Source organism: Vanessa cardui, chromosome 20 (assembly GCF_905220365.1).
Source record: "Vanessa cardui chromosome 20, ilVanCard2.1, whole genome shotgun sequence".
In the NCBI taxonomy this organism is placed as follows: domain Eukaryota; kingdom Metazoa; phylum Arthropoda; class Insecta; order Lepidoptera; family Nymphalidae; genus Vanessa; species Vanessa cardui.
In genome coordinates this window covers 3262889-3289976 of record NC_061142.1, presented here as the reverse complement: position 1 = coordinate 3289976, position 27088 = coordinate 3262889, and the positions used below count along the sequence as shown (strand labels likewise).

The following is a 27088-nucleotide window of genomic DNA, read 5'->3' as shown; positions in this document are numbered from 1 at the left end:
CAGTAAAAAGCGTCAAATATATTTCTCTATAGAAAACATAATCTTTACTTGGTGGTAGGGCCTTGTGCAAGCCCGCTCCGTAGGTACCACCCACTCATCAGATATTCTACCACTAAACAACAATACGCAGTATTTTTGTGTTCCGGTTTGAAGGGTGAGTGAGCCAGTGTAACTACAGGCACAAGGGACATAGCATCTTAGTTCCCAAGGTTGGTAGAGCATTGACGATGTAATGAATAGTTAATATTTCTTACAGCGTGATGTCTATGGGTGATGATGACCACTTACCAGGTGGCTCATATGCTAGTCCGCCAACCTATTCCATAAAAAAAAAACAAAATAATCTTGATTTTGTTCTTGTTGTAACTTAATAACAATGCACTCTTGAAGTCATTGACATATTGTTTATATGTAACGGGGACGCGACGCTCTGACCTCTTTTATTTTACGGGCCCTTCGCATTTCTCCGATTCAACAATGGATTCGTTTTTTGCGAGATGCGTATGTTGCTAAATGTGAAAGATCTTATGCACCCGGCGCGTACTGGAACAAAATGCGAGCGTCCATCGATAAGCGTTGCGAAGCAGGGCGATGATTATACACCGAGGTCCGAGGTGTAAAATCACTGAAACACTTTTAATATATTACTAAGTTATTAATTGCGGGATATTTACAATGTTTTCTTTTTTCGGTAGAGCTCGATATTTCGACATTATCTGCGAATGTCTTATTCACGAGAACAAGACAGTTTGACACCGATTAAAAAGTACATGGTAATTATCCCGCAATTAATAACTTTAGTAATAAAAATAACCATGTTAATTTAAAAACTTTGAATATACATACATATTACGATTAGACTCTTTTGTATAAGTGTGACAATACTATGAGAAGAATTAATGTAATTTTACAACACATATTTATTGTAAATATGAAAATATGAGCTATTTGTTGCACAAAGACTGGCGAGTGACCGAGCAAAGGATAGCATTGTATAGTATAGTATATTTTGTGGACGCTCAACTTAATTTTTCGCGGTCGAGATCTGTGTCGCGAATATATACTCGTGGGAATACTTCCTGGGAAGGGTTGAACCGCGAAGTAGCAAAATGTAAGGGACGCTTCTCACGAGAACACCAGTATTCTTACGAGTTGATTTAACACACCTAAATATAAAACAACAGATGATATGTTGGTCGATATGAGTTTTACTCGTGTCCTGTTACTCCACCGACCATTGTTACGATTCCTCTCGATATATTTTACTACAGTAATAGATATCACTACATAGTATAAAACAATCGCTTTTTCTGTCCCTATATCCCTATGTAAGCTTAAATATTTAAAACTACGCAACGGATTTTGATGCGGTTTTTTTAATAGATAAAGCGATTCGAGAGGAAGGTTTTTGTATATAGGTAGTGCATGGACAATGTAGTAAAGAAACACTGATGAACACTGGGGCGGGTCGCTAGTTACTTTATAAACGAACTAGCTGTGCCCGCAACTGCATGTGCGTTTGAATTAAACAGAAAAGTCATTGTTGTTACCTTAGTTACTTATTATTAAATCATCTATCTGCTAGTGAAAGTTCCGTCAAAATCTGTCCAGCCCTTTCAGATATCAGCCGGAACTAGACAAAAATTGTTAAAAAATGTTATTTTAATATGTGTATCTTGTATGCACACATGTTCATTTATTAAAGTAGTTTCTTATTAAAAATTACAAACAGATACTCCAATTTTATCACATGTATATGTGCTAGTGCTAGCTTAGAAGACTAATAAAAAGTATTTCAGTTGCATAGTAAGTCTAAAATTAGAAATTAAATCAACAATCCAATATATATTGCCAAATAGATTATGATTTTTACTCGTGAACATTAATTAATGAATAATTATTATAATTTCCATATACAATGTGGTTTGATTTCGTTTTCAATGTTGCATTGTAAATAAAATTTGAACCCGTATTTTTGTTATGATAAAAATTGTTATCAATGAATTGCATTGGTCAATTGCCTTGTATATATAACATGCCTCACTTGAATATATGTTATATACATGCGTGTGTGTGTGTGTGTGTGTGTGTGAATTGCGAAGAAAATTATTGTGCAATGATGATAAAACTCATTGATAATATGATGATGGATGTCTGCTTTGTTTGTGTTATTGTAAGACTAATAAGAGCTGGGCAGTTCTATTTATTTATAAGTCTATGATTCGTTCCCGATTGTAGTCCGACTTCGACCGAACTGCAACTGGATCGGTTTGTTAGTGGAAAAGGAAAATGGCTGACTTGTTTACCCGAGATTACGTTTCGATTTAATTTTGATAGAGGATAATTTGTCATTAAAATTAGTGCCATGTTTCACCGATACAGTCTTTCGTGCTAATTTGTAACGAAATGATACTAATTGTTTTCTTAATAATAATAATATTATTAAGTACGTGGCTTTGTATCTTTATATATTATGTGAAAGAACAATTCTTCGGGTTTCCATACAAGCTTTACGCCAAAAACAAAATAAAAGATTCTATATTTAAAAAAGTGATGTCCTATTGTGGCATTGACGTTAGAGTAAAAAGACAATATCGATAAGACACAGATAAGAAAATATTAGAAATGATTCAGTATCTGAGAACATAAAAATAACTGTTTGACTAACTTAATATTTTGCACTTTGGATCGTAATAAACAAATGAGAATCGGGATGCCTCAGCGGCCAGACCACTACGTTATCACGTGATTAATTTGTGTTTATAATTAATCTAGTACTCAGCGGTGTATCACACTTAAATTGATCAATGTGTTGGTAAAAAATCTGTAACTTATAGATGGTACAGGAGGACTTGATCCAGCATTTGTATCTCACTGTAATTACAGGCCTCTAAACTCTTTATTTGTTGTTAAAAAGAACTTCAGCTATCACTTCTGTGCAATCTTTTCATCGCAACAGCCGACACGCATGCGATATGCACCGAAATTTAAAAACGGGTGCAATTAAAAGTGAATTTTGTTATCAAAACGAGAATCTCTCACGCGATGACAATCCGTATTGAGACTTTAGTGAGTATTAACTGCTGATTAAAGAGTTGTACTCCATTTTTAAGAAAGGCTGATTTTAGAAAAGATTAAATTCGTTATTTCAAATGAACATCACAATTGCGATTTTTGTTTGTCTGGTGAGTCAATTCTTCTAAATATCTTAGTGAGATTCCAGATTCTTAGGCTTGTATGGATGGTGTTTTGTTTGTCCAGAGTATCGGTAGTCTCCGTTTGTGCCATTTTTTCAATGTATTTTTTTTGCTACGTTATCATTCTTATCGGTCTAATGCAAAGTTCTTCATGGGACTTATTAATACAACAACTACATTGGTTACGCTTTTATGTAATTGAAGTTTAAATTATAATGTTATATACAAACACATGAACAGTGGCGTAGCTATCGTAGGGCCAGGAGGTGCAGTGCACCAGGGCCCCGGAGTTCAGGGGGCCCTCTAAACTAAACCTTAAGCTTCCGTAGCTAGAAAATCACGACCCTGCGCACAAGATTTCTTATTTGGTATCTACAATTTTAAAGGGTAATTATTAGTTAAAGAGGGATGGCAAAGAGGGGGTGAGGGCCCGATTCTTTTTCTATGCACCGGGGCCCTTTTTCACCTAGCTACGCCACTGCACATGAACCATATAATCTACCTCTAATTTCACACAAATGCGAGACATTCTAGACACGAATCATCTGAATCGTTTTTTTTTAATATTTGTTATAAAAAAAATGACACAAATTTTAAACTAAATGTAATGTGCGTGTTTAGTTCCTTTATAATTGCAAGTTTTGTAGGAATTGCAAACCAATGTTTTTTTGTTAATTTTATATTGTCGTTATAAAGTTTTGATGCTCGCGGTTTCACCCACGTTCTTTCTTGAGGTTCATCCTTTAAATTTCATAACATTCATCTTTATGGTTTAGCGGTAAACGCGTAACGGACAGATTGGTTAAGACTAGTTAGCTTAAGTAAAACGTTCAGTAAAAAATTGCTACTAAGCGAACACGATTATGTAAGTCAAATAACCTTAGAAGGCTGCTCAATATCAAAAGGTCTTTTGGTAGTATTGAGTAAGCGTTTATTGTTTTCTTATCACTGTTGCCAGGGAGCCCGTGATTCGTTATCAGTAGAGTAGTTCCTTGAAATATTGCAGATTATTATTTATCGGTGACGTAGTTTAATACGACAACAAATATTTGAAAGTAAAAATATTGCGGAATATTTGATCACAAGACTTAGCTACTAATATCCGTGCCATTTTTTTTAAATTTGTAATCTGTGTTTTTTTTTTAATTGGTGTTTCAAGCTATTTGTAGTTAAGACCATTGTATCAGTTGATATTATTAATGTGTGGGTATACCGTTATAAAATTTGATGTTCTTTTCATGATAAATGTGTTGATTTTGACAATGATTTAATACAACTTCAATTGTATTTTAAGGCTGTTTCGCTCAACTATTCGATTGAAATTTTATCTTAATTTTGACGTCGTTAAAAAGTTACTGAAAAATGTTTGATTTTATTTGGTGTTCTATTTAATTAACAGTTTAAATGTCTTGTTTAATTAAAATAGATGAGAAATATTAAATGTAAATGTATTGTTAGAAGGGCAGGAGATAGGAGTAGGACTACTGTTACTGTAGGAGTGACTGAATGCATAGAGAAGTTCAATTCAGTTGATCGATTTTTTAAAGAGATAATTATTTCCATAAAGAAAATGAATTTCATTTATCAATTATAGTGCATTAGATATATTAATAGAAGATGAGGCTATTGCGTGCTTGTTATTAAGTAATGTACGAAGGTACCTATGTATGTATATAGACGCATCAAATACGTAGTAGGAGGGATATCTCCAAGCTGGCCTGAGTTTCAGAGGTCATTATGTATGCTAATGGCCCTCGTTGGCCCTGAGCCTCTGTTTCTCGCCGACACAAGAAACGGCTCGAGTAGAACGTTTTCACCTACTGCGGTCGATGCGGAGTGTAATGTTTGAAAACGTATTCTTTATTTAATGGCATCAAAGATTATGTCTCAAGCTATCCTCGAGATAGGTTCGGTTAGGTATTTATTTATATTCGAACACACGATCATAATAATCGAGTTAAATAATCGAGTGTTCGAATATAAATACAATCATTCTAGTTTTTTTTTTGTATATGTGTATCTATGTATATAAATTTTATTTAGAACAGAAATATTATGTGATTATCTGTACATATACATTTTGTTGGTTTCAGTTAAAAAAATCTTATGATTGGTTCCATGGTAACGTTTGAACGATTTAAGATTACTTCTCAAAGTCTATTTCAATAATAATTATTTAATTTGTAAGCTATACCTTACATAGTCGATGCAAGGAAACCAAAGGATCTAATATTATGTCCCTCGTGCCTGTAATTACACTGGTTCACTCACCCTTCAGACCGGAACATGCCAACACAAAGTATTGATGTTTGCCGGTAGAATGAAAATGACGAGTGGGTGGTACACGGCTAGCACAAAGATCTACGACAGCCTTTATAAGAACAAGTAGGGCATTATTTACCGAGATATTTATATATTGTATTTCCGCTAAAATTAACAAATAATAAATACAATAATCGTAAGTATGTCGTTTCAAATAATTTACAAAAACAAATTTAAATCGTTAACGTGCAGTAAATGTTTGTGCCATGAGTTTGTAACGGTCATTATACCCACTAATTGGTGCGCCCGCGCAACCCGTACCAGTGAGCGTTGATCGGCGCGGCGGCGCTGCGGCGTGACTCAACGGACGCGGACGTTCGGTAATCGAACACATTTCAAATGTACATCTGCACGGTCAATAGACGCGGGCGTTGTGGGTCGACTGATGAATACGGTGATAGATTTATCGTCCAGTACGGCGTCGTACTTTTTTTTTTTTAATTTTTAGTTTTTGCACATGTCGCAACGGCTAAAGAGCTTGCATCCTAGAATTCTCAATTATTACTTTACGAATATTATGAATATAGGACTAATTGCTTGTTCTGCTTAGAAGTAATGCATTTTAAAATTTTGTTTCTACTAATTGAAATTTAATAAAATTTTCTATTTTAAGGTCATATAATACAGTTTTTAATTATTGCTACTATCGCATTAGTATGTGAGTCGAATTGTCATTGGAAATTTAAAATATTTACCAGTCGTTCCGTCCAAAAACTAGTACCATAATTTACCCGCAGCGCATGCATTTCACGCGCGGCTGGCTGGAGCCAAGTCGCCTATCTATACCTGACGTTGACGCTCGCGATCTTATTACCGCGCCGGCGAGAAAAAAAAACAAAGGAAGCGGCGGCAGCGGCCTCTCCGAGATTTATGGAGGCGCGGCGCCGGGAGCCCGCGTCAAGCTGCACGCACACTGCGCACCGCGGCGACGAGACACGCGGAAATGATAATGTGTGGAATAAGTACAAGACAGCACAGGGGTTTGCGGAAATGAATCGATATCCCCAAATATTTTGACACTGACATTAACTTTTTAAATGGAACGATGTTGCCAGTTTAATTATTCGAATTTAGCTGTCTTTTTAAGGTTAAGAATAGACAGATCTAACCCAGATGTTTTTGTTCTTTTATTTTTTTTTATACTTTCTACAGCTTTGTGCCTCGGGTTTTACCCGCGCGAGTTCCAGGAAACGCGATGCGGGTCCGTCTCGTCGAAGCACGTTGCGTATTGATCGGATTTATTGTTTATAATGCTTTATTGTTGATGTCTTACGTCACAATAAAACTTGTTTTTCATTAACTGTATGATACGTTCTCGTTTGAAAGATATCGAGTTGGGTACCCTACACAATTCGATATTTGAAAGTTCATATTTAAATACTTACATAAAATTAAGTAAGTATGTGGGTTATGTGTTTGCTGCGTCTGGCATATCTTAAAAAAAAGTAATGATATCGACTTCAAGCTATTTTCTTCTGGCTCGTTTTAGAATACACACTTGATTATATTTTGATATTGAGAATCTAATAAAAAGTTATAACTATATGTAATCATTCAAAATAAATTTCACAGAAGTAGCTTTTTTAGGTAGGAAAACATTCTCGTCAAAATTGGTAAACTTGTATGATTGCTGTTTGCAAAATTGTAATTATTTTATAAGTGAGTACTGTTATATTAATTTACTTTTTAACTGAGCACAGATTATGACTTCATTCAATATAAGAACTTTTATAGCAGCGAAAGAAAAAAAACAAAAATAAACCATTTTATTTTTTTTTAAATTATATGTGACATTATAGAATCTTTGTAGACATTATGTCATTAGATGAATATAGATGTGCTATAAAATATGCTATTATCGCTTTTAACATTAAGACCTCTTTGGATTTAAATTTAATATTTCTTTTAGATTCGAAATATATGAGCAGTACACATGACCGTCTCAAGTCTTATCCATTAAGGTTTCAGGAAGCGCGATCCAGTCCCTCGGAACACGGATCGAATATTGATTGGCCGGCACTATTAATAGGGCCATGAGAGTCCCCCGCGTCCAAGCTGCCTTTCCGGTAGCCATTTCACTAATTGCTTCGCATCGGACGCGGGTATGTCCTCGTTAAGTGCTGCTGACTAGTGGGGCAGTAATTTTAGCAGAACGCGGGTAATTTTAGATCTTTTGAGTAATCAATTCGCTATTTGAATTTGAAATTTGACATATTTTGAATGACGGTGTCACTTGATAATATACTGGCCAAGAGCATCGCAAATACAGCCTAAATTTTAAATGTTTGAAAATAGAATGTGATGAATTCAAATTAAGGGTTTCGTTGTGCAGTTCGATTGGTTGTCAATCTTTATGGGTTTTAAATGTAAGAATAATTGTATCGGTTGAGAGAGTCCTCTATAATTAGTCCGTAGGTCCTTCAGGTAGAGCAAATTAAGGAGAACTCTTGATAGTAATGGTTTGGTCGTTAACAGGCTGGATTGCGAAGTAAGTTAATGATTTATAGTGATATGTATTTTTAATTTTGACGGTTGTTTTTATTTTTAATATTAATTTGGTCTATTTTATTTTATGAATGGAATAGTTTTATATGAATATTATTGTTTAGGTATATGATTGGTTTCGGTTTCGCTTTTGGCGATTGTTACGTGTATTTTGATTGGATGCTGAGTGTAGTACCTACTAGTTTATGTCTTCAAGTATGGATAATATTTTATTTCAGAAAACAAAAGGGGGACCATAATGAAATAAAACTAGCTATAACGAACGATTTGAATCGCGTATATTAATTATTTTTAACATCCCGACGTTTCGAGCACTTTACAGCGTTCGTGGTCACGGGTAGCGATTCAAATCCGTTATAGCTAGTTTTATTTCAATGTGTAATCGCGAAAATTTAAGATAACATTATGGGGACCATAATAATGGGATATTATGGAGGGATTCCACTTACGACGAGAAAGTGATATTTATTTCTTGAAAGTATTCTACGTATATGCATACATATATATGTGCATGTGCATGTGTTTCTCGGCATTATCCTGACGGCATTCGTAGTTGCTAATGACGGTTGTGAAGGTCATATCACAAGGGGATACATTCGAAAATCAGAACTCACTGCGATAATTAATTAGTAAATCGCCATTACAGAAGACGAAGAAGGAATTATTTTTTGAGGAATTCGCAGCTGAAAATGTTTGATGAGGGCGACGAACGAATTCGCCGAGTCAAGAATGAGGATCATTAAAATTGTTTCAAAATCGACCAATGGCAACATAAAAGAAAACGACTAGAATTGAGAACGTTCCTTTTTTGGAGCCCGCTAAAAACGTAGTCATAAATTCGCAGTAACGCAGTAATCTTCTATGCAACATTTGCACGAAATCACTGGCTAATTGCTCGCCGTTTGGTGCGGATATAAAAATTTCCCCCGGGAAAACCTCAATTATCTCCAGATGATATAAGCTTTAATCCGCCGCAGTGTCACGTGACTTACGTTGTTTTTTACGTAAATATTCTTTATATTATTGTTGCAATGGACATTCGACTTCTATTCGATGTTTTAAGTTTTTTGTTTGTTATGTCAAAAGGTACTTAAGATAGCCCGATTGTGGAGAACTTTTGAAACGTAATCCACGCTGTTCTAATATGTGTTGGTCGAAAGATCTACTCTACATGTGGAATATTTTCATCCGACACTTGCAAATATTGCATGAGATGAATTATAAATACATCAAAATTCAATGCCCAGATTTGAACTTGGTCATTTCAGCTCAATCTTTTCAATTTCGTACCAAATACCTATTATCTTCGTTAATTGTTTATTATATTATAGTATCTGTTTATAAAGAATATTTTCATCCAAATCTTTGTCCAAACTTTTTTTAGTTTCAGGCGGATACTTCCCAATACTTTATATTCTGTCATACGGGTATAATAACGGATTTATCTTTGCTACAGTTGTAAGCGCATTGAAGGAGATTTTTTGTACTGCCAGTTTGGTCGATGAGGACCATTTTCCATCAGATGGCCTATTTTCTCGTCTGCTTTTTGTTTCATATGGATTTATAAGACTAGATATATAATTTTTACTACTATTAGGCTACTATTTGGTTTCCATATTCAAAATCTATTTTGATTATCTTTTCAATCATCTATAAATTCTATTCAGCACCCATCTTTGGCCAACTGGATATGTTCAGGTCAATACTACTGTCAGCTGTGTCATTTAAATAGAAATCATTTGAATATGTTAAGGTATGTAGATATTATCTTAATGTCACTTGAGAATAAAAAAAAAGCGCTTTCTTCAAGGGTTGCTGTTTCGATGCAGGAAGCTACATGCGGGTCGTGTGAAGTTTCTACACGATGGTGATAAGTATCGTAAATATATAAAACATGATCTGTATGAAATGAATGAAACCTTAATTTCGAAGACTTGTATTTTCATAACGCCATCTAACTAAATAAATATGGATAACGTCACATACATTACTCTGATCCCAATGTAAGTCGCTAAAGCACCTTTGTTATGGAAAATCAGAAGTAACGACCACAAGCACCCAGACCAAACACAACAAAGAAAACTAATGAACTTTTTCTGCATCGACTCGGCCGGGAACCGAACCTCGGAGTGGCGTACCCAGCCGGTGTACACACTACTCGACCACGAAGGTCCTAGTCACTAAAACTAATTCAATGTGTTTGATTCAATGTATATTTCTTTTAACTAAAAATTTAAAAAATCAATATAACACTAAAAGCTAAAAATAAATGAAATCAAAATTGCCAATTATGGTAATTCGTTATATGTCACTTATTACATGTATTACACGATAAATGGTACGTCAGGATTGGTTAAATGTGTCATTATTATGATTTTTAATGGCTTGGTGTTAAAAGAGCCACTTTAAAAATGGAACAGATTCCTAAAATGCGCGGGTAAAATATTATTGTGCTCAGTTATGTGTGCAAGTTTCAGTGCACTCTCCATTTCCTATATATTATCTAATTGGACAGCAAATCTGATACGATCAGAAAGAGTTGAGGCGCAACGGCAACATGCTTTCCGAGGCAAGGAAGTGCTACTGACATAGACGATGTAGAAAAATCCAATAAGTTTGTTAACCTTAGAGCGATTGCCTTGCCTAAAGAGGCACGATCAGCTCGATCGAAGGGTAGATCAGGAAGCAAGTGAGAAAAAGAAAACTGATTTAATTATTAGGGGCATCAATAGGGATATCAACAGATTTAGTGCAGGTTAGAAAGAACATGTTTATTACACAGTATATAACCCGAATGTGTATTTACTATGTATTCCAATATCACAAGAAGTGGTTTTTAAAATTAAATACAGCACTTAAAACACAATGCTTTTTTTCCGATCATAGGTTTTACTACCTAAGAAGAGTTTTTTTATTTACTTGGTGGCAGGGCTTTGTGCAAGCCCGTTTGGGTAGGTACCACCCACTCATTAGTTATTCTACCGCCAAATAATAGTACTCAGTATTGTTGTATTCCGGTTTGAAGGGTGAGTGAGCCAGTGTAACTACAGGCACAAGGGACATAACATCTTAGTTCCCAAGGTTGGTGGCACATTGACGATGTAAGGAATAGTTAATATTTCTTACAGCGTCATTATCTATGGGTGATGGTGACCACTTACCATCAGGTGGCCCATATGCTCGTCCGATACCAAACGATACCATTAAAAAAAGAACGCAATCTGCAGTCAGCGGGTTAAGTTGGCGCACAGCACAATTTTCGGGTACACTTGGCTGGATAGCCAGTGGACGAGTCTACCTTGTGGAGACAACTCTATACATGACGAAGAAATAATAATAGGAAGTTGATTTTGTTACCAGACGAACTTGATTCCAACCAATTTAATCATTTTTGTAAACAAGGATAAATTGTCATGTCAAAGTACACCGCTGTTGATACTGTATATGGTTGCGATGTAAATGTCACTGACCCCAACCTTATATGGGTTTATTTGTAATTAGTCGTTGAACATAACTTCTGATAAATATGTAATATCCGAAAGCAACTCTTTCCTGTTGTGTCAGACTGTAGTTTTATCTGATATATATAGCCTTTTCCAATGGAAGTAGGAAATATAAATAAGCCTTATTTTTTGGCTTACGTATTTCATGTGATTTACTAATAACTCAGTCATGTTGTTCACTCTTAGTAAGAGTTTATTATTTATATATCTTTTTTGGTAATACACGACTATTAACTACTTATTGTCACTCTTATTTTATTTCCAAAATTCCGATACAAGTTTCATCGACGTTCAAAACGCCATTTTTTCGTAAATCCATAGCGAATATCATAGATTAATCAAGCTCTCAACCAATGACTTTGCTGTCAAATGTTGTTTATTTGCCTTTTTTCCTGTTATGGTTGGCATAGAGTACAGTTTTGTAGGAAAATGGACCACATGATGGTAAGGGATAAACAACGAAGAGAGACGGTTGCGCTGTAAGAAATATTTACTATACCTTACACTGCCAAAGCGCCAACCTTGGGAGATAAGATGATTTGGCCCTCGTGCCTGTTCCAACACTGGTTCACTGTACAACAATACTAAGTATTGTTTTTGACTGTATTGAGAAATTGGGCAGGAAGACATCATACAAGTATCTACGTTTATATTAATGTGTAAAATATTTAATTTCTGAGTTGGATTTACTTGGTTTGGCCCTATTCTTTATATGGAACATATTTTGCAATTGTAAGATGTGACAATGCTTGGTTTGTTGTAGTAATTAAAAATGAAGATCGCGTATTTTAATACCTGTGCTTGTTAGGTTGGGCAATTTTAAATTAACTCGGTTTCAATAATGTTTATACTTGCAGAGTATTCTTCACTTATTATTATGAGTACTTCTTTGCGCCTCATATAATATAGATGAAGTGATAGATCAATGCCAATTGTGTCAGTTTTATTAGTAGCGTTCATTAAAGGTACTTTTAACTGGAAGGGGTGGGAGTCATGTGGTGTTTCACCTTCATTCCGTTATAGTAACTTCACAAATATAAATTAACTAGCTGTTGCCTACGGCTTCGCTCGCGTGGAAATTGATTATATTACCTGAAATTTCTAACACTGTTTCACCCTCTTAGGAATAGAATTTCCATAATTTCTTCCTTAGTGGGCGTCTACTCGATAATACGATCCTACTCACCAAATCTCAAGGCTCTGACTTTAATAGTTTACGTTTTGCGATCATGAATCAGTCAGTTAGGACTTATTATTTTATACATTTAGATTATGTTGAGCCGAGGCCCAGTGGTTAGAACGCGTGCATCTTAACCGATGATTTCGGGTTCAAACCCACGCAAGCACCACTACATATATATATATATGTGCTTAATTTGTGTTTATATTTATCTCGTGCTCGGCGGTAAAGGAAAACATCGTTAAGAAACCGGCATTTGTCTAATTACATTGAAATTCTGCCACATGTGCATTCCACCAACCCGCATTGAAGAAGCGTGGTGGAATATGTTCCAAGCTCTCTCCTTAATGGGAGAGGAGGCCATTAGCCCAGCAGTGGGAAACTTACAGGCTGTTACTTTACTTTTTATTGATTTGTATATTATCTACAACATTTATACCAATTATATTAGTCCTAGTACAATTGCCATGGCAAAAGGTATTTTGCATCTGAAATGTTTTAATCTAACATCACATACGGAAACGATGGACTTAAACTCATCCTTTTTACTTTTATTACCATCGACCGAAAAGTCATTATAAGTATATATAGTATATGTATAAGTTCGTAAACACAATTATTGGTTTATGCATCGAATATTTATCGAGTAATATTAAGAGTTAGAATAACTATCGCGAATGTTCCTTCCAAGCTAATATCCTCACGAAACTGGAAAAGGGTTCGGTGGTTACGGGGCGTTGTCATTGTGATGTGGTTATCATAGATCAGTAGGTGCGGGAGAAAGTCGTGCGTGACAAGCTTCTAGAAAGTTCCGTACGGTCGTTTCTGAACGTTAATCGCTGAGACGGCAGACAGTGACCTGTTAGTCGCCCGTCACGCGGATGACGCGTGCGTGAGCGCCGACCGCAGCCGCGGCTAGGGATGGCCGCCAGTTAGTTTAAGTCGATATTATACAGTTGTTTAACTCAACTCAACTCAAATTGTTTTATTAAATATAGAAGTATTACACTTTCTAAAAAGAATACTCTGACCTGAGAAGAACCGGCAAAAGAAACTCAGCGGGTTTTTTTTTGTCTCATATATTATATAAATAATTTAAATTAAATGAAATAGCCAGGAGGCGATCGTTTCATTCCCAAGGTTCAAGTACATAAATATTTTAACATCAGTTAGATCAAAGTAACACTAAAGCAGTATCTTAAGATAGGATATATTTTAACAGATTCCATGTGCAAATATTCGACACGTAATACTCAAGACAGGGAAAGGTTTAATTAGTATTTGATATATTTATAATTTGAAATATTTTTTTTGCATTAACTAGGCTAAAATGTATTTTCGAAAAAGAAATGTATTTTCTGTATTTAATATTTGTTTGATTTTTGCAATCGATGCTATGTTAAAATTAAATTCCTTTACATAAGTGCAATGGATTTTTATCGCAAAAGCGTATCGGCACGTTTCGTTATATCGTTATCGATGTACGGCATTGACGCTGGCACGTGGCGCGTCACTACCCGCGACGCAGGCGCGCGGTGACCTCGCGGCCGGCGCGGGCGCATGTACATTGCATACGACCGACGATGATGCGGTGACGTTCCTCGCCAAAAATTTGATCTATAATTAGTAATGCTTAATTAAACATTCGTTTTCTCTTATTCGGTTTTAATTCCCGTGGCATCTATAACTGTATTTAACTAACATAACTCTATTTTTAAATGTTGACAAAGAGTAACAACTGAGTTCGTTGCCGGTTATTCTCAGTAGAATCTATTTTCCGAAGCGATGGTAGCTTCACTTAATTGTTAAATGACGATTCAAAAGTGCTTGTGAAAGCCTACTCGAATAAAGTATATTTTGATTAAATGGAACATTTACTATTAAAAAGAAGAGGCGTCTTAATTTTAATCATTAAAAGTTTTTATTATCCTCTTTACCGTTACTTTCATCAGTGAATACATGTGCTTGTATATATAAAGAATATATTTCAGTTCCTTGAGTTTTGGTGTTATATATAAGAGTAAAGTTCGTTCTAGTCGTCCGTACGGAGAGTAGCGCGACGCGTTGCGTCACCGCATCGAGCGGATATAGCCGCGATCGATCAACATCGTTGGTTTCCTTTATTTTTGCCTCGACGCAACGCGGCCGACGCCAGCGCCACCCGCTTTAGAAGGTACATAAATCCAAACAGCACTTTGTCGAAATGCTCCTTCTTAAATATACTCGATATTATCCAGGCATTACATTACACACATATATTATTGTATTTAACTAATATGATTGTATTTTTTGAATGCTGAAAAAGAGTAACTACTGAGTTTCTTGCCGGTTCTTCTCGGTAGCGTCTACTTTTCAAACCGGTGGTAGCTTCAATTAATTGTTAAATGACTATTAAAAAGTGCTTGTAAAAGCATACCTGAATAAGGTTTATTTTGATTTTATCCGCAGCATTCGTTTGTCTATAGTATTTTAAATGAACCCACAATGGCTTAGGATTGGTTAGGGCGAGTTTACTTCTCTTAAACAGATTAATGTTCTTTAAAGTTATTTTTATGCTTTAATGTTCGATCTTATGTGCAATGATTATTCTTGTCTAGCGTTTCATACATATATATTGAAAAGAAAAAGAAAGAAAAGAGAAGTATTCATGTATATTGAGAAGCTAGACTCCGTTTTTTTATAATATTAATATAAGTATGTAACACTTCTGTTATGAGTAATAAGTTGTGTATGCTTTTTGCTTGTATTATTAACTTATTCTTGTATTAACGATAAAAATGAATTATAATTTACCCTATACAAATCTGGATCTTATAGTAGGTCCAGTCAGCATTATAGATGTGCCAATTATCGAACGAAATACAATCATTTTTTCAGGAAGTTCATGGACGTTACGTATCGGGCATGTTTGACTTTTAGGTACTCCAACCGGCGAATTTGATTTGATGTTTCCAGTCCGTACTGGTTCACATAATGTTGTCTTAAATTTTCGCGATTATTACACATTTAAATAAAACTAATTATAACGGATGAATCGCGTATATTAATTATTTTTAAAAACATCCCGACGTTTCGAGCACTTTGCAGTGTTCGTGGTCACGGGTAGACTAAGATGACATTCGTCTATTTGAAGAACAAAGGAAATATTATTAACAACTACCGCCAACGATTTCTCAATTGATATCTTGAGTAACGTTCCGGTTGCACGCAGAAGGCACTAACTGTATCTTTAGGTCTTGCAGTCTGTTGGATTTGGGATTTCAAATTTTTAATAAGTGGATCCCAGGTGTTAGAAAGTCTCCAACCATCTTCTCTATTGAAGTTCGGATGTTTTTGAATCTCAATAGCCTCGCGTATCATTCTAGGAATGAATCTGTGTTCTCTAGCGAGGATCTGTGGTTTATCAAATCGGATAAAATGGTTAGGTTTATCCAGAGCATGTTCACAGACTGCAGACTTAGAAGAACGCCTATTTTTGACATCTCCTATATGTTCCTTGACCCTGGTACCGATACTTCTCTTTGTTTGGCCTATGTAAGATAAACCACACTCACATTCGAGTTTATATACTCCTGCAGTTTGTAAGGGAATATTACTCTTGATAGGTCTCAAGAACTGGCTCACTTTCTTATGAGGCTTGTACACGGTTTTAATTGAAGCTCGCTTCAAGATGTTGCCAATCCTGTCTGTAACTCCCTTCACATATGGTAGAAATGCAGGTTGTCGCTCAACTGTGGGTGGCTTGATACGGCTTCTGCGATGCTGGCGAGGCACGGGCAGCTTGTTCTGATGGAGTGCAAGCTTGACCTGACGTAGCTCGTCCTCTAGGTGTTCAGCATCGCAGAGATGGTGGGCTCTCTGAAACAAAGATTTGCCAACGGTAGCTAACTGGCTAGGGTGGTGGTGCGAGTCACCATTGAGGTATTTGTTGGTGTGTGTGGGTTTCCTATAAACTGTGTGACTTAATGTATTGTCAGGATTCTTGATAATAAGGATGTCAAGGAAAGCTAAAGAATTATTTGCCTCTAATTCCATAGTAAATTGAATGTTTTTGTTTATAGAATTAAGATGTACTAAAAATGCAGATGTCAGATCACTAGGTAATATTGTGAAAGTGTCATCTACGTACCGTTTGTAAAACCTAGGTGTTATAGGTCCGGAGCGAAGAGCCCTCTCCTCCAGGTCTTCCATGAACAAATCGGCGACCACGGGGGATACTGGAGAACCCATGGCTACCCCGTCAACTTGTACATAGAATTCATCATTCCACAATAAATAACCAGATGTGAGGCAGTGATGTAACAGCTCTGCATATTCAATAGGCATGTTGTGTGTCTGTAGCTTCCTCTTGACAATTTCGATGCAGTCTTGTATGGGTAAGCAGGTAAACAATGACTGGACATCAAAACTAACCATTGTCTCATTGTTGGTTAATTTAAGGTCTTTGATTTCACCAACAAACTGGTAAGAATCCTTGACATACGCCGCAGTGTGTCCTCGGAGGGGTGATAATGTCCTTGCTATGTGTTGAGCCAATCTATATGTTGGTGTATCGATTTGGCTTACAATAGGACGCAGCGGAGCACCAGTTTTATGGATCTTAGGTAACCCATACAGTTTTGGAGGCTTTGCACATGTAGGCACGAGTGATTTTTTATCCAGATTTAGTTTCTCTTGGTGTTTTGATATTAATGCGGATGTCTTTTTAAGAATGTTATTAGTGGGGTCTTTAGTTACTTTTTTATAAGTTTTTACATCCGATAAAATCGCGGAAATTTTCTGGTTATAATCACACGTATCCATCACAACGGTCGCGTTTCCCTTATCTGCTCGGAGGACTGTAATGTCTTTATTGTTGCGTAAGTTCTTCAGTGCAATAGATTCATCACGAGTAAGGTTTCTTTTCGGTGGCCGGCTTCGACGTAAAACACTCGAAATGTCCTGTCGAATAGCTTCCGAGTCTTCCTTTGTGATGTTATTTTTGAAAAGACACTCCTCCACATTGCAAATAATGTCTTCAAACGGTATTTTGGATGGAGCCGGTGCAAAATTTAGGCCTTTGTTTAACACCGCAATAGTCAATAATATTTCCTTTGTTCTTCAAATAGACGAATGTCATCTTAGTCTACCCGTGACCACGAACACTGCAAAGTGCTCGAAACGTCGGGATGTTTTTAAAAATAATTAATATACGCGATTCATCCGTTATAATTAGTTTTATTTAAATGTGTAATAATCGCGAAAATTTAAGACAACATTATGTGAACCAGTACGGACTGGAAACATCAAATCAAATTCGCCGGTTGGAGTACCTAAAAGTCAAACATGCCCGATACGTAACGTCCATGAACTTCCTGAAAAGATGCCGTGACAATAATCTTATTCCGGTTTGTGAAATACAATCATATTTAAAAGATGCATATGGAGATCGTATCTTAGAATGTTTATAAGTTTTTATAATGACTAGCAACACATCCCAGCTTCATATAGTTAAGTTGATTCGTTAAGGCGAATTCAAACTGTGTTCACAATTAATTGCGATAGGTATACCTAAACAATTAGCTACGTATCTAGATTTCAAAAACAATTAAAAACCGTGAATTCAAATAATAACCCAAAATACGTAATAAATGAATTTGACGTAGGACCACCTAAGTCATCGTAATTGTTTATCTACCATAATAGTTAGGGAGGCGAATAGGGGAGTTTCGGCAATACTCGAGCTTGGCAGTTTAAGATATGAGAGATACCTTAGACCTAATAGTCTAATATAAAGTATTTAGCTCTATTTGTATTGACGCGCGCCTAGGATAAACGATCAGATTAGTAAAAAAAACTATAGTCTGAAATACTTGAGCGCGTCAAACATAAAGTATAAACAGAAAGTTATATACCCAATATAATTATTGAGATAAATTCTCCATTTTTAGACTCATTAGAAGACTATTGGCTTGTGTATCAACTGTTGCAGATTTTTGTTTTTTAGACTACATGTATGACTATGTAAAAACTTCGTTGCAATATTTATTTTTAAGGTCGAATAGAATTACACACAGGAAAAAACTTACCTCATTGACTTACCGTTCTACAACGGCTTTAGGTGTACAAATGTATCCCAAATATGCAGGTTTCCTTACGATGTTTTCCTTCGTCGCGGAGTGTGATATGAATTGTAAACGAATTCTTATATGATGATTCTACTCGTTATATTACACATAGTACTATATACTTCATTGTCAAGGGAATTATATGAACCTACTTATATTATGATTTCGAAAGAAAGTCTATCTGTCTACTGGTTTTTGCGCACAAACCACTAAACCGAATTTGATGAAATTTGTTTTGAAGCAAACCCCTAGGAAAGGCAAATGCTAATTTTTTATATGTCTACTATTTTATGTTTGTCTTATATTTGACGACCAACCCCTAAAATTTTCTGTGTGGTGTGGATCCCATTTTTACTTGGAAGGGGGAGTAAATAAAATTCTCATTATATTTGGACGGAGTCTGGCAATTAGCGTATGAGTAGGAATTTAACGAGTTTATGTTTCTAGAAACAAAAACGAATTTTATATACATTTTTGGTACTCATGTACACGTGTAAACGCCGCTGTTTATTTAAGCCAAAATTATAAAACAATAATAGGAGAAAGTAAGGTCCATCTAGTAAGGGCTTCGTCTTCCTTGCTGGACGGAAGTTGTGTTTTCACGATAAAATAATTAATTAAGAATCTTGTAATAAGATGAAGTGACAACAATTTCCATTTCGTTACTTACACTTATCAGTGGCGGATTTACCAATAGGCTAAGTAAGCTGGAGCCTAGGGCGGCAGATTTAGAGCGGCGGCAAATTTTGCCCAAATTTGTCTTACAGAAATTAAAAAAAAAAACTTCTTTGTTTACACATTACGACCGTAATCCTTATACTCGTCAATACATAGCGGGTTGGAAAAATAATCTAGTAACTGACAGAAATATCACCTTATTTATAATCATACTAGCAACGGGAAAAAGCCGATATAATGAGGACGATAGAACACAAATCATAAATGTTGCAAAAAAGGGGGGGGGGGGCAGCAAAAATTGAATAGCCTACAAGCAGGCAGATTTGTAAATCCGCCACTGACACTATGACACATAAAGTCTTATTTAATAACATAACTATGTGTTTCAAGAGCTTGGTGGCTAGAGTTTGTTGAATTAACATGGTTATTTTTATTATTACAGTTATTAATTACGGGATATTTACCAGTCTTTTTATTTTTGTTCGAACAAAAATAAGAAAAACACGCTAAATATGCCGTAATTAATAACTGTAAGAGTTTGTAAAGTTGATCCATAATTAGATTTTTTTTTCAAAGTCCCAGTCAAACAATCACATTGTACTCGTATAAACATTCCGACACTTTATACAATGGATACATTTTTTCCAAGATAATTCTATCGTTTCTTGCCTCGCTCGTAGCAACGGTGCTTTTTGACCCGACATCCCGTGTATTATATAATCACAGCTGAAGCCTCCGGCCCACTCACCGACTGGCCACTGCCTACCTGTGTCTAACTTAGTTGTAGTTTCCGAACGACTTAACCCAACTGCCCGAATCTCCCGGGGCTATCTACCAACTGATTCTAAGAACTCGTCCGCGTCTGCCGATGAATATTTGAGACGACGGGGAAATTGAGGAATACTTCTTATAATAATCGAGTATTGTATCAACACGCAGGTTTACTTACATTTATCCAAGGCTGGTTCATTTATCCAACCGCCAATCAGCAATACTTCAAATTCTAGATTAGTGGTTACCCGCAGCTTCACTTACGTTTTAGGGTAATGGTGGTCATGTGTCAGACAAAAACAGTAGCCTATGTCCTTTCTTGAAGTTTAAGTTTCCTGCATATTGAATTTCATCAAATTCAGTTCAGCGGTCTGGTCTTGAAATAGCGACAGACAGACAGACAGCGTTACTTTCACATTAATAATATATTAATATTGTTACCTTTCCGGTGGTTGGGTGTAAAGAAACAATATTGGGTTATAAAATTTTTAATGCACAGTAACATAGTATTATAAACAACCAATTACTTAATTTACTAGTTACTTATGTTACTTCTTATAATGACTATTATATAAAAATTATGCCAGCTAGACTCAGCGTGGGTCACTTGGGATAAAAGGCAAGCTTGAAAATTCATGTTACTAATCTAAAATTTAAGGTTGAAAATTAGGCGCCACTGACGAATAAATTAGTTGATGTGGTTTGAAGGAATACACCGTTCGCCAGACCGGTGTAAATCAATTTTATAATATAATTGAAAGGGGGTACATCACCAAAGTTTCCAGCTACACGTGGATACCGACAACGGCTTAGGGAACAGGCCTGCCGTCCTTGGAGTTGCACCAGCCGCTATCTGGGCACACTCAACCAGGAACCTGGAGCCGTTCACTCTTAATATTTCCATTCAAGAAGTCCACGTGGTGGGTAAATCCGATTTAAAAAAAAAACCTCCTGTAATACGAAATATACAGGTTCAATAAGTTAAGCAAATAAGCAAATGATAAATACCTTTAACGAGAGATGTAAGCACGAATTTACCTTCTGGAGGTTCAAAGTCCTGCTTACACAAATTGACGATCTCAACTCCGGAGAACCATTTCAAAGGGTCACTGTAAACCACAATTTACACATGACTACGACTTTTCGAATTGTAAACCAATGCATTTAATCAATAACAAGAATAAAGACTTACAATTTTTTACGAGTCGGTAAACATGATATAAAGTTCTGTCAAACTTCAAAACTTCATTGTTAATATAAATTCTGAAAAGATAACTGCTATTAAAGCACTGAATACTAAACAACCACCAATTAAGAAACTCAATCATTAAGACAACTTACCGATATATTCAGTATATCGAATTAGAATTTGGATTCGGTGTGAAGCCGATAGTTCCAAAATTCAAAAAGAACGAAACCGAAAGTTCACGAACCTTTGAAAGGTTAGCGAGTGTGACCAGTATCACTACCAAAGTACCCTTAATGAAAAAGGAATTATATCCATAATTAAATCAAGGAAATAATTATGGAATAATTATTAAAATTAAGGAAAGTCAAAAATGAGGCAAAGTAAATTTATCATAACTAGACTCCGACACCTACATCGAAGAACTAACCTTTAAACTGGAAGTCAGCTATTAAATTAATCTGAAACGATGTGAAATGACCTCTAATCAAATTCAGCAAACGAATTAGATGATTAAAATCTTATTTTAATAATTGTTTTAATGCACCTTTAAAATAAATGTAATTTATTTTATTAATTAAAATTTTAGAAAATGCCAAGTTGAAGCGTTATACTAGCAACACTGACATAAATTAAGTGGGAAATGGGTCAATGGCACGGAATTTAGCAAATTGACACTTTTTTGACGTTTTATATAATTATAAAAAAAAGTTAAAATTATGAAAATAATTTTTAATGTAACAATATAGATTAAAGGATAAATGAGCCAATGTAACTACAGGAATAAGCTACACAACATCTCAACTACCAAACTTGGTTAGCCATGTAAGAAATGGTTACAATCTTTTACAAAGAATATTAATCCCTCAAATCAAAAATGCACCACCAACTATGGAAAAAAATATGACATTTCCTTCGTGCTATAGTTGCACTGCCTTACGTTTAAAACTGAAACACAACAATAAGAAGTTTTGTCGTTTGGCGGTAGAATATGAGACTGCTAGATGGGTTAACACAGAGCCTCTTGGAGTACAATTTGAGTTTCCAATTTATCAAGTATTTGTATTTTTTCATTTCGATAGCAACACGCCTGGGCGCGTGTCGCGTCTGATTCATCATTTGCGATTCTAATGTCGTCCATAAATAAACGTCATTTGTCATAGCAGTGTGTGTGCACGTGTAATGAAAATTATAAATGTTGGAAATGACGTGACGCCTCAATCTCTTGATAAAAAACCGCGCCAAGTCACCTGGTTTACACTTGTTTTGATCGCTTTATTTGGTCTTAAACTATTATGTGTTAATGTTGTTTAATTTAATAAATTTTGTCGTTTCATGAGTCGATATAAATAAATAAATTAAACAACATTATATACATTACTCTGATCCCAATGTAAGCTAAACCACTTGTGTTATGGAAAATCATACGGAAATCTCATGGAAAATAAAAGCAACGACAGTACTACAAACACCCAGACCCAATGATAGAGCATACAAAACTAATGAAGTTCTTCTTCGTCGACTCGGCCGGGAATTGAACCCGGGACCTCGGAGTGGCGTATCCATGAAAACCGGCGTACGCACCACTCGACTACCGTACGGAGGTCGTCAAACTTTTGTCGTGTTTCCTTCAAAATATTTAGGCATCGATACCACGTCTAATTGCTTCCCTTGTTGATAGCTATGGTTTGTTTTTTTATCACCAAAAGCATTTCGTTTTAAACCGATAAATTCCAATTCATGAGCTGTTTTTTTTTACTTGCTTGAATTTACTTATAATGTATGTATTTGTTTATAGACTTAAATAGAAAGGAGGTCTTCATACTTAGATTTTATAACATAACTACTTGAATCAAAGTTTTGATCTTTAATGTCATTTATATGAACAATAAAATGCTGTTGCTTGTTATTTATATGTCATTAATTATATATAATAAGTAATTTATAGCAATAATTGAATAATGTCTCAAAAAAATCCAATCAAAAATATTATTTAAAGTATTCACACGGTTTATTGCACGGCATTTGAGGGCGCGACAAATTGTACCGGGGTCCATGTTGTTCGAAGCCGACGTTTTCGAAAGTTAACCCAATAATCTTCCAAACTTTAATGTTTACGAATACGCTGCCAAGACTACAGAGGAGTCAGATCTCCCACGCACCTCCGTCGCCCTCTCGCAGCCAATTGCCTCTCTCTTCATTACAATTTATATTGATATAATTTGAATTGTCGTTTAAATTTTTCGTAAGAGAATACTTATAAAAAAAGTACAAAAACTTCAAAATAAAAAAAAATATTAAGACAAAATTAATAAATAAATGTTATTATTAATTAAAAGAATAAGTTTTATTCTCGGGTTCCATGCCAGGATACTAATTGTTGTAAATAAACAGCATCTCGCTGGCCTATGATTTCCGAAACGGTGTTTTCTTATTTAAATATCGACGGTACAAAAATGCTTCATTGTGAAGTTTAATCGAATATAATTGATTTGACTTGATTTGGAATTAATAATTAATACATCCTTTTGTTTCAAACTATGCTATTTGTAACTAACTATACTATATAAACATTAATTTTTAAAGGTTTTATTATATGTATATTTCTGGTTCGATTGGCGAAGTGTTAATTTATTGAAGTATTTATTAAAAAAACGCTTAAAATGAATAGCTGATAATTATTATTTAGAGTTAAGCGATCAGATCTAATAGGCGAAAATAAAATGAGCCGGTAATTAAAATTGTCCGAGAGGTACTACCCGGATGGAGAGGCGATCCTCGCAGCCCGTCCTAGATTGGAGTCAGCCAATCACGGGCCCACCACACACATGACAGCTTAATGCTAATTGGGTTAGTAGTTTTTCAGTGAACATTCAGAAACAAACATTTTACAATCGTTTTTGACTGGTCGTGAGTAATAATATCGCAATACCAAGAATTATTTCAGTTACGTAATTTATTCATTCTAGCAACCCCGGTCGGTAGGCTCGCGAAATTTAATTTTTATCGATACGAAACGCGCGCCATTTATACTTCAATGACGATATGCCAACAATGATACCGCACGTGATATCTTGATGATAGCTGTATAGCTGTAGCTATAAAGTATGCACGAATGCATAATACCAATATACCTTTTTTATACATACGAATAAAATGAACAAGGTTGTATTGGATTGGGTTTTGTAGATATTACTATTGACGTGGCAAACACTCCATGACGCTTATTACATAAGTACAGAAGGTATATATCAAACTAGTGTTCGCCCGCGGCTTCGCTCGTAATTTAGGGTAGTTGTCATGTATTAACCAAAAACAGTAGCCTTTGTCCTTTCTTAGAGTTTAAGTATGGTTCATACCAAATTTCAACAAATTCGGTTCAGCGGTCTGGCCATGAAAGACAGACAGACAGAGTTTTGAAAATCAAAATAAACTTTATTCAAGTGGGCTTTTACAAGCACTTTTGAATCGTCATTTAACAATTAAGTGAAGCTACCACCGATTCGGAAAGTAGATTCCATTGAGAAGAACCGGCAAGAAACTCAGTAGTTACTCTTTTTAAACATTTATAATGTTCATATAAAAATATAGATTTCAATCGATCCCCAAAGTGTAACGCCATAGTTGCGCGCACGCACCGCGGCCGGTGAGTCAGAACAATCCCACGCCGCCGTCGCCCCCACCGGAGGCCGTTTGCCCCTCTTAATTACACTGCCCGTCGCATTTCGCGGGTTCCTGTATCTGCTCAATGAGGCTTTGTTATCGTTCAACTATTGTCTTGAATCAATCATGTTGACGTTGCAATACCGTATCTCTTCACAGGGCCACGGGTAGCTTAAAATGACGAGTAATTTTAAAGCCGGACATCATTGTTTTTTTTAAATATACGTAGTTTTTATTTAAAAATAAATATCAGTGTAAATGTTCGTATCTGCAATTACATTGTGATCTTGCGTTTTGTATCAACTGATTGGTCGATTGGTATATATTTCTTTTATTATATCATTATGTCTACGAATTGTATCTACGAATTATTTTCCTGGGAATATTTAACATGAAACATTTGTCTCATATATAAAAGTCTATCTCTATAGGAAATTTCATCTAGGCACCATAGGGTAATATGTAGTAATATGATTATATAGGTTTCTTATTGGTTAAACTCTATATTAATATAATAAATGCAGTTCTTATTGATAAGCGTCAATATCGCAATGGTTTACGGGCCGCCTAGCGATATAAAAGTCGCAGGATCGATCTGTTGGTCGCACTTTAATAGCCAAATCAGAAAACCGAATTTCATGATATTCTATATGAACATAGGCTACCTTTTATGCCTATTACCTGACGTCCAATCTCTAAATTACTCAATCTCCTATTAATCCCGAAGCAGTTTTGTTCAGAGGTGTAGTTGTGCCCAAAATAATACATTATTATATTCAAGTACATGCAGGGGCTTTACCCGCGCGAAATTTTTAAAGCTCAAATTTCCAAACATCATTTTACTCGTCCGGTGGATTTTTAGCGGATGTCTACACTCTATAAGGAACCTACCTGTCAAATTTCAAGTTGTTGTACTATACTGTACTATTGTAGTATAGTGTCTGAGTTCCGTGATTAATCAGTAAATTGTATTTGGCTTTTATTAAATAGAGCCTCATGTATGTCAGGATAGTTCAAACGAATATTCAACAAGTAGGTACATGTATGTATGTATATCCTAATCTAATAAACAGTCATCAATCATCTCAGGAAATCATCGTATAATTGGGGTTAATTATTGGCTACAGACTGTTATAATTGGTTATATGTTATAATACTTAGGAACAAACGTCACGATACATTTGATTATTGTAGCACTGAAGTGTCTGTTGAGATTACTGCTTAGATTACTCCTTTGAGGCGCTGATTAATCGTAACAAATAACTTAGTAAGTTCGAATTAATTATTATTTTTAGGGTTCCGTAGTCTACTCGGAACCCTTATAGTTTCGTCATGTCTGTCCGTCTGTGTCCTGGCTCTTTCTCCGCCGTTTCTGCACCGATTGCCACGAAAATTGGTGGAGAGATGTATACAGATATTCCAAAAATTGGTTTTTAAAATTATCGAAAAATAATAATTTTTACAATACAGCGAAAAGTTAATTCGAAAAAAAAATCGACTATAAAAAGGTATCTGTAAATACAACAAAAATAGCCTTGAAACCCTCAGTTTCGAGATATACTAATACAAAGTTAAAATAAGAGCGTCCCCCCCCCCTTAACTTTTGAAATACTATTACAATAATTCTGAAAAAATGTGCTGTATACCAAGTAAGTACTTTCAACGAGAACTATAGCGGACTCTGTATCATGGTTATTTTTATACAACTCGACCAACTTATGACGTACAGTTGCCCTAACTAAATGGAATAAAATAATGTATGGAAATAACTACCTACAAACTATGAAAATAAGTAGGAATGTTACATACCTACATACAGAAGTGGCCAGTGGGCCAGGGTAGAAATAGAGATTGCTAAATTTCAATCTTATGGCCCATCTAATGGTTACGGAACCCTTTCAAGTGCGTGTTCGACACACTCTTGGCCAGTTTTTTAATTTACTTGTTAAATTACGCTGATGTGTTTAAATTGAATT

At 35.4% G+C, this 27088-nt stretch overlaps 2 protein-coding genes across 2 annotated transcripts in view; one reads left to right on the top strand and one right to left on the bottom strand.

Annotated features, from left to right (window-relative positions):
• LOC124538207 (protein distal antenna) overlaps positions 1–5882 on the bottom strand; it is a 28608-nt gene extending 22726 nt beyond the window's left edge. The window contains exon 1 of the mRNA XM_047115180.1: positions 5469–5882. Coding sequence (XP_046971136.1) covers positions 5469–5485 — 17 coding nt within the window. The 5' untranslated portion in view covers positions 5486–5882. The remainder of the gene's footprint in view (positions 1–5468) is intronic.
• The window catches only part of LOC124538209 (dynein regulatory complex subunit 7), a 171746-nt gene that overhangs the window by 23759 nt on the left and 120899 nt on the right, over positions 1–27088 (top strand). The window lies entirely within an intron of this gene.